The sequence below is a fragment of the Phaseolus vulgaris genome, chromosome 5 (assembly GCF_000499845.2).
Source record: "Phaseolus vulgaris cultivar G19833 chromosome 5, P. vulgaris v2.0, whole genome shotgun sequence".
Classification (NCBI taxonomy): Eukaryota; Viridiplantae; Streptophyta; class Magnoliopsida; order Fabales; family Fabaceae; genus Phaseolus; species Phaseolus vulgaris.
In genome coordinates this window covers 5,559,658-5,569,165 of record NC_023755.2, presented here as the reverse complement: position 1 = coordinate 5,569,165, position 9,508 = coordinate 5,559,658, and the positions used below count along the sequence as shown (strand labels likewise).

Genomic DNA, 9,508 nt, shown 5'->3' with positions numbered 1-9,508 from the left:
CGGTTTTTTGAATGAACGGTTGTCATATTTAACTAGTCCTCTAGTGTCGAATCCGTTAAAAGTCAACATATTCAAAATATGGATATACATACACATAATTTTTAAGTCTTAGGGCTTAATATTAAAGTTTAATTTTTTTAAATATATATACATGCATAATAATTTTTTGCGTATGACATTTAAGAAACATATATTGATTTATCTAAATAAAGCTTTTTTAAAAATAATTATTTAATTTAAATTTAGAATCAAATTTAAATTGTCCATTCAAACACAACCCCAAGTTAAAAAAAAATCTTGAAAATGAAAGAACCTTCACCATTAATTGCTCTCTACTCTTATTTTAAGAACATAGGATCTCAGAAAAAAGTATGACGATTTTGATAAAGGTAAAAGTTAAAGGATTAGGAGTTTGTTTAAGTCTCTTAATATTATTGAGATGTCATGTCATAGATTAAAGGAAACTATTATTTTTTGGTAATTCATATACATTTCGGTCGATTAAGATGTATTAGACTTTGATAAAGTCTCATGTTACAAAGTATACCTTAATCACATGTTAAAGATGTATTAAAATAGTATAAATATTGAGAGATTTCAAAGTATGCATCGGCAATTTTAAAGTAATTATTACTTTTTACAAATATTTTTTATTGCTTTAGTGTTAGATTGTTTTTTATATGTATTAAAATAGTATAAATATCGGGAGATTTCAAAGTATGCATCGGTAGTTTTAAAGCAATTATTACTTGACCAATATTTTTTTATTTTTTATGATTTTAGTGTTTGATTTTTTTTATATGATATTTTTACCAATCCAACATTTGAAGCATATATAAAGATGTTATTTCAAAGTTGAGAACATTTCATTTAAAGAAAATGATGTTATTTTAAAGTTGAGACAACTCATTCAAAGAAGACAGACGTATCTATATAGGTGATAATATGTTCTTGTAAACTTGACTTCGATTCTTCTAAGAACATTTTGAGGGCTATATACGAAATATGAGGAACAATAAGTAAAGATAATTCTTGAAAACAAAGATATCAAGACATCAACATCTATATAAGGCTAAACACAGTTTATCTAAGCATATACCCAAAATACCAATAAAATAATAAAAAATAATAAGATTTGGTTTATCTAATAAATTTGTTAAGTATGAAATAATATCAAGAACAAACATAGTCTAAAGTGTATTAGACATATATAACCTCAAAACATTAATAGATAAATATGCTTAAAGTGTTAGATGATTGAAAAACAAACGAGTCAACAATAGATGCATGAAGTGTTCCACAACTACATTAAAGATGAAGTGACCAAACAAAATAGAGGACACACTCCAAAGTTCATATCTATGAACGTGTAGTTTGAAAGTATTTCCATCTAGGGAAGAACATACATCATATTTCTTAAAAGTAGATTTTAACACATGTAGAACCTATCTATAAAATCTACAAAATCTATGAAAAAAATATATTGGAAACAATATTTGAAATAAAATCTCAATCTTAAATCTCCAAGAAAAAACCTATAAATGTATACAAGCCATAAAGAGGAAGGAAATCATCTTGCACTACACACCAGAGACATTCCAAATTTCTACTTTCTCCTTCTTTGTAATTTTCTTTTTGCCATCCTCATGGAAGGTCAAACCTTTCTTAGCTGATTCTATTGTGATTTCACATTGAATTTTGAGGTTTTGTGCAATAAATTTTGTTTTTCAATTTCTGTGATAGATTATGCTAGACAATCTTGTCCTTTTGAATTCTAATTTCTACTTTAGAACTATTTTTGAACTCTTGTTTATAATTCAATTATGTTCTTTAATTGGAATTATTATTTAGTTTGCTTTAATAAGAATAATCTCTTGTTTGCTTAACTCAAGAGCTAAAAGATTAAAAATTCCACGACTAGACGCTTGGAGTCGAGTGAGGTACTTAATGAATTGGTCAGTGCTTGCTTCATTAATTAGATTCTATTATGTTTGATTGATGCTTCTTTGGTTAAATTTGATTCTATTTGGAAATTGGATGGGTGATAATCATATGAAAACTGATGAAGAATTCAATGATGAATGAATTTGATAGTCAATTTGCTCTCTAAATGATTTTATTATTATTCCTTTTAAATGCACAACAACAACCCCCTTTTTATTTACCGCTCTTTCTAATTAACATTTTTTTTGCATACGATGTATGAATCTTGTTTAATTGAGATTATAATTGAATTTGTTCGGAGATTACGTGGGTTGACTAACTCTATTTATAGTCTAATTTTGTTGACTTTTCATGTAGTAGACGATATATGTTGTGCACGAAATGAACCAAAAATATTATGTTAGACAGTCTACATTCACACTCTTTTATTTGATTAAAAACGATAACAATCACTTAGCTTGAAGAGATGTCGTGTACTCGCGCTATAATTTTGAGGGAGTTTAGTAGATCGTCTAAAGAATTTATGTACTCGTTGTAAGTTAGAAATGGTGGTCAAGAATACTTGTAAACATCGAATAAAGTTAATTGTAGAAACATTCTAAGGTAATTTTAAAGCTCTATTCAAACCTCCATTTTTAGTGGATATTAAAGCTAACCTCTTGGGTTTAGTTCTTTGAACGATAAAAATAAATAATCCCTAAAACCATGAAAAAAGAAGGATGTGTCATTAATAGATCCCCTTTGTTCAAGGGTGAAAAGTTTAACTATTGAAAGTAATGCATGATTGCATTCTTCAAATCATATCATATTAATATGATGAGTGTAGTGGGAAATGGGAACTATATTCTCATTGAAAAGGAAAACAAATCTTTTCCTAAATATTTTTGTTTATAAGAATAGAAGCAACAATATTTCTTAAACTCCAAAGAAAGAAACCCCTGATGTGTATTGTTAGATGAAAGTTCAGTAGATTTCTTTTGTTTAATTTTGATTTTGACTTAAACAACAAAGTATTAATACATATCTTTATAAGCATCAGGTATAGTCAGATATATAGGATTTTGTTTAGCCTAATAAATGCTAGTGATTTTGTTATATACTTCGTCTAATAAGCTTTGACTTGGATATTCGATAAGTATATTTTGTTTGATAGATGATAAGCCTTAGGCATTCATGGTACACATTAAAGACTTATAAGTGCTTATGCTCTATGTAGGGATTGTTCTTCTCTTTGTTTCTCTCAAAAGGATCTCACAACATTTTGTCTACATCAAGATCTCTTGAAGAGCATGCTTAAAGTTGATTCACGCAAACAACTTTTTTTGAAAAAGGAGGAATGTTAGTGTTGTAAAGTCAACTAATAGTGTCAGAACTTGCACGTTATGGATTTCAACCGATTAGATAGTCTCAAACGCAAAACACACAAGATGGTTTGATCTTTATCTTTGCATTAGACAATTTAGTCTTTGTTTTCGTGATAGACGGTTTAACCATTTAGAATTCTTCTAAACTTAATCCTTATGATTTAATTATTAATCACTTATGAAAACTCATAATGAGAATAATTAATCATTTTGATCAAATAATTGCATCAACGTCTCGAATAACTTATTTTGGAAAGTTTTTGTAATTTGATTATGAATATAGTTTTTCAAAAATCGAAGTTATTTTCTAGTTTTATTCTATTTTCAATTAAAATAATTTCATTTAGGACTTTGCTATATCATAGAAAGTATAGAAGGCTTTAAAGATGCAGACGTAAAGAAGAGAAGATCTCTTGGATAAAGAGCTAAAGATGTTTTTCTTCAAAAAAATTCCTAACTCATGCATTCTCAACTTTTGAAGTATTGTCTACTTTATACGGACATTGCACTTCATACAAGCTCAAGGAAAGACACACTATGCAAGAAGAGATAAGTACATACAATTATTAGAATGTTATGAAAATAAGAAAATGGCATTTATTGCTACATGAAGTGCATTTAGTGCATCCTTCAATATCAATCTCATATGAGGAAAGAAAGAGATTCAAATATAGCTAAAGCTACTGAACAAATAGAAACAAACAATTTTACAAAGACTACTTTCTTGCGTGCCTTGACCATTTATATGATATCGTTGGATTTTGAAAACTAAACTTCTTTTGCTTGTATATATTTGAACGTTGAAGTTTTAATCTTCTATACGCAAAGTCTGCTTGAACCTTGCACAATAAACACCTTCATTTTACCGTTAGACGCTTTATTAAGAAAATTTGGATTTGATCTTATCTATGTTGAGTGCTAAAAGATTTTTTGGAGACAATTTGAAAGTAATTAACAATAATCATCATTAAAACAATTGAGTAATATCATAATCATTTACATTTAAGTTCAAAATCTCAATTCGAAGACCTTCTATAGAACCTTTCTGGTTCAAAAACTTTCTATGTATAAATTATAAACATTGAAGTGAATCAGACATTAATTGAGATTCAATTTATGAAAACTTAATTTTGAAATCAAATCGAATCTGTTTCTCTATTTTTCATAAACTTTCTGGTTTAACATTGCGCTTTTGAAAACCTTTCAATATTGGCATAACTTTATAACATTGAAGCAAATTTGCATTTAAAATATATTATATTTCATCTAGAAGATATATTTCATTTAAATATTATCAAGAATATGCTAAGATACTAAGTTTTCGAAAGTATATGTTTCCATACTTATTACGAAAACGTTCCAGTAAGTTAGCTAAAATGTTGCAGCATTTTCTTAATCAAAATGATTGGTTAAATTCATTATGGATTTTAAAAATGATTAAGGAACACTTGGAAATCATATTTAAATCAAGAAGATTAAGTTTAGAAGGTTGCTGATGTGTTAGGTCATCTATCACAAGAACGATGTCGAGATCGTCTAAGACGGAAAAAAAAAGATTGGACCGTCTAATGCGTTTTGTGTTTATAGATTTTTTATCTAGTTCCAATCCATTGAGATCATCTATGAAGTCTAACATAGAGGGACCGTCTAATATGTTTAATACAATGAGATTGTCTAACCATTTTGCACAGTTAGACCGTCTAACAGGTTAATCATTGTGAGACCGTCCAACATGATAAAATTGTAGAATATCTATTATTTAAGCTTTGATACTTGAACATCAATTAGCTTTATTATACGTTCAACACATCTTATAGTGTTTGTCATCATCAAAACTCATATAGACTCTTTTATCAAAAGACCGTTTAACGGATATTAGATTGTCTAGCAATGACTAGACCATCTAGTGTATTAACAATGAAAACTATGAATCTATGTGGCTTAGGAAATTGTTTACCAATACCCATAATGCATACTAAATGTTAATATTTTTTTTTGTTGAGATCTTAATGAGGTGAAATCTTTGATCTCTATGAGTAGAGTTGTGGACAACAATAAAAAATGATCTTAGCTTTGATAATCCAACAAAGATCTACATATGAAAAAGTAAATAATAAAATAAGTGAGTAATGTGAATTATAAGACAAGTGTCTCTTTGATTAGTGATACAATTATATTAACTCTTTCTTAGTTTGATTGTAACAAACATTCAAGTGACTAAGTAAATGATAAAATAAGTGAGAATGTGAATTATAAAGCATGCATCTCTTTTGATTAATGATACAATTGTATTAAATCTTTTATGGTTTGATTATAACAAAATAAAAATATGATAAAAGATAATCAAAATCGGTTAATCAATATCTTATTAAATTGATTATCAACTGAAATATTTAAATTATTTTCTAAATATATTGGTATATATATATTTAATAAAAAGTATATACTCAATTGAATTTCTAGTATTTGTTTTTCAATATATCACGTATAGACACGGGTTACATTTCCATGTTAATTAAATGATAATTTGATTACAACTTAAAATCACCATTTTCACTGAAAACTTATGTATGCTTATAACAACACGGTCGATAATTGCAAATTAATAAACACGTTATATAAGAGATCTTATGTTCCCATAGTATTTTAGTACTTCAACATTATTCTTTTAAGTCCACACAATTCATATCCGGTTGTTGTGAATAAAAAACACACATAATTAACCTGCCAAACATATATATACGATTGATTTTTTTTAATCGGAAAAAAATATATAAATAGTAAAATATTTGAGAAACTCTGACCCGTATAAATAACTGTACATATAGATAAAACATTTCACCTATTCTATTTAATGACCCTATATATTTGATACCATGCCTTATCTACAAAAATTTCTATTTAATCACCCTACCCTTTTGAAAAGCCTGTTCTTTCTTTTCAGTGAAATTATCACCTTCCAACGTTGGTATCAACTGTCCTTTAAAACACAGCTTCTGACAAACAGTTGCTTGTTCTCACTCTTCAGAAATTCTAATGTCTGAAATGCATACAATGATATACAAAGTGACTATACAGTTAGTGTTACATCCAAATTAGGAAACTCCTAAACTATATACGATTGATGATTGATAACATAATGAAATTATTATAATTATAATATGGTTTTGGAACAATTGAACAAAGACAAAACTACACCTACTTTGGTTTGGAATAGTTTTCTGGCATGTGTTTGGATTTTCTCTTGTATATAAGAGAACATAATCTCAGAAAATATGATTGGTATAAACTATAGGTGATAATTAATTCTGGTGCTGGATTTTTTTCTTGCCAGCCATTCCTCTTAGTCAATATTAATGTAGTACAACTGCTTGGCCATAAATTATATGTCACGACAAACATATTCATAGACTATTCACTTCTGGGATAGATGTTTGTTGTGAATTTAATATTTGGAGTTGACTTTTTTGCCTAAACATGTTATTGAGATTAATATAAATTTCAAACACTCAACAAAAAACATGTTGAAAAAGTACGCACTATATACATAACTACAATGCTTTGGTAGTTGACACAGTGTGTACACACGTTCAAGTATTCAGTTATTGCTTTTATGTTTTTTTTAAGAAGTCTTTCTTTAGTAAAAAATTGTCGGTTATCTAGCTAGCTTTGCAAGGTTTACCTAATAAACGTGAAAAATCTGTTATCAACAACTACCATTTAAATAGTTGGAAGAAACATAGTCATTCACACAAGCCCTTTGGTTTAAAATATGAACAACTTAGCTTGACGATAAGATTGGTACGCAATAAGAAATTTCGTATGTGAACGCGTATTTTGAAATAATTGGTATAATACTACGACACGTTAAAAAAACTTGCACGTTTATAGTTCAATTTTATACTGTCAAATTGGCCACGAGAGGAATAACCTCTTATATTCTATATATATATATAACAACCAATAAACCACATTTATTATCACACAAACATTGCTCAACCCTCTATTGTCTTAGAAAAACTCAACAATGGGGAACTCTTCAAATAAGAACCAAACTCTTCCCATTGATACCACTTTTAAGCTTCCTGCAAATTTACCACTTTTGGCACAAGGTGTTTTTTCCTTTCCTTTTTGATACGTCACTGTTATTTATTACTTCTGTGTATATGTGTTCTTATTGGGTTTTGAATTGCAACTTTACGTGTAGGTGGTGGTGGTGGATTTGCTACTGGAACTATAACCATAGGAGGTCTTAAATTGGTGCAAATTTCAACATTCAACAAGGTTTGGAGAACCTTAGAAGGTGGACCTAGTAATGCAGGGGCTACTTTCTTTGAGCCAACAGGAATACCTGAAGGGTTCTTCATTCTAGGCCACTACAGCCAACCCAACAACAAGCCTCTTTTTGGATCAGTTCTGGTGGCAAAAGAAGAGTCATCTTCAGGTAACAGTGGAGCTTTGAAGAAACCTGTTGATTACTCACTAGTGTGGAGCAGCAACTCCCGAAAGATCAAGCAAGAGAAGGATGGCTATGTTTGGCTGCCAACAGCACCTGATGGCTATAAGGCCTTAGGCCATGTTGTCACCACCACACCAGAGAAGCCTTCACTGGACAAAATCAGGTGTGTGAGGTCAGATCTCACAGATCAGTGTGAGACAAACTCTTGGATCTGGGGACCAGAAAAAAGCAATGATGGGAAAGGTTTTAATGTTCATGAAGTAAGGCCAAGCAATAGAGGCATTCAAGCTCCTGGTGTTCTTGTTGGAACTTTTTTTGCTCACAATGGTGAAACTCCTTCATCTCTCCCTATTTCTTGTTTGAAGAACACCAACATGAACTTCTCCTCCATGCCTAATTTACCCCAAATTAAGGCACTAGTCCAATCCTACTCTCCTTTTATGTACTTGCATTCTAAAGAAAAGTTCCAACCTGCTTCTGTTAAGTGGTATTTCACCAATGGGGCATTGCTTTTCAAGAAAGGGGAAGAGTCCAAACCAGTGGCAATAGATCCAACAGGCTCTAACCTTCCTCAGGGTGGCAACAATGATGGTCAGTATTGGTTGGACCTTCCTACAGACAAAGCCAACAAGGAGAGGGTCAAGAAGGGGGATTTCAAGAGTTTCCAAGCCTATGTCCATGCAAAGCCCATGTTTGGTGGAACATTCACTGACCTTGCCATGTGGGTATTCTACCCATTCAATGGGCCTGGAACAGCCAAAGTTGGGCTCATAGATATTCCACTTGGGGAAATCGGAGAACATGTTGGAGACTGGGAGCATGTGACACTAAGGGTAAGCAATTTCAGTGGAGAACTAAAAAAGTTGTATGTCTCACAACATAGCAATGGTCAATGGGTTGAGGTCCCTCAGCTTGAGTTCCAAAGGGATAACAAACCAGTGATTTATTCCTCCTTGAATGGCCATGCCATTTATCCAAAACCAGGGCTTGTGATGCAAGGCCTTGATGGCATTGGATTAAAGAATGAAACTGAAAGGAGTGACAAGGTGGTTGACATGGGTGTAGGCTTTGAAATTGTTGCTGGTGAGTATTTGGGGTCAGCAATTGTAGAACCACCTTGGCTCAACTATTTCAGGCATTGGGGTCCAAAAATTTCCTATGACATTTCAAAGGAGTTAGACAAGTTGCAGAAGGTGTTCCCTGTTTTGGAAGATCTTGAGAAGAGTTTGCCAAATGAGTTGTTGGGAGAGGAAGGACCCACAGGACCAAAGCTCAAGAGAAATTGGAGTGGTGATGAAGTTTGAATTCAATGAACGAGTAGTTGTTGGCATTATTGTGACAATGTAATTAAAAATGAGACTTTAATTTGGTTGGTTGCTTCTATTATACTGTATTTTAGGGTTTCACAAACATGTATTACATTTTAATGACTGATAGCAAAGTCCATGTTTGTTTGTATTTGCATGCCAGCTTTTCAGTTCCCACCACATTAAAACGCATATGATATTTTTCTTCGAATTAGGTAGGGGTGGATATGAGGGGCACCACCATAGTACCCTATAAAAAAAATTGGAGTTTGTTATTTTGGCTAGATTAGTCTCACATAACTTACAAAATTAAGTAAGGAATAAATAAGCAATTAAATTAATTCAGCTCACTTAAGGGTGGTCTAACCTTCATATAGTTAAGAGTGGTCTAACCTTCATATAAGAAAGTAAAAGATAAAAGTTCATTTTTACCT

General features: G+C 30.9%; 1 protein-coding gene across 1 annotated transcript; it reads left to right on the top strand.

Moving 5' to 3' along the window:
- Window positions 1-7,191: 7,191 nt before the first annotated feature.
- LOC137834973 (hypothetical protein At1g04090-like) lies at window positions 7,192-9,225 on the top strand. The gene is made up of 2 exons (XM_068643253.1): window positions 7,192-7,420; window positions 7,516-9,225. The coding sequence occupies exons 1-2, from the start codon at window positions 7,336-7,338 to the stop codon at window positions 9,069-9,071; spliced, it is 1,641 nt and encodes a 546-aa protein (XP_068499354.1). The 5' UTR covers window positions 7,192-7,335; the 3' UTR covers window positions 9,072-9,225.
- Window positions 9,226-9,508: the final 283 nt, after the last annotated feature.

Coding starts and splice junctions, on each gene's coding strand:
- LOC137834973 (XM_068643253.1), top strand. CDS start 7,336: ATGGGGAACTCTTCAAATAAGAACCAAACTCTTCCCATTGATACCACT. Junction 7,421..7,515: donor TTTACCACTTTTGGCACAAG/GTGTTTTTTCCT, acceptor CTTTACGTGTAG/GTGGTGGTGGTGGATTTGCT.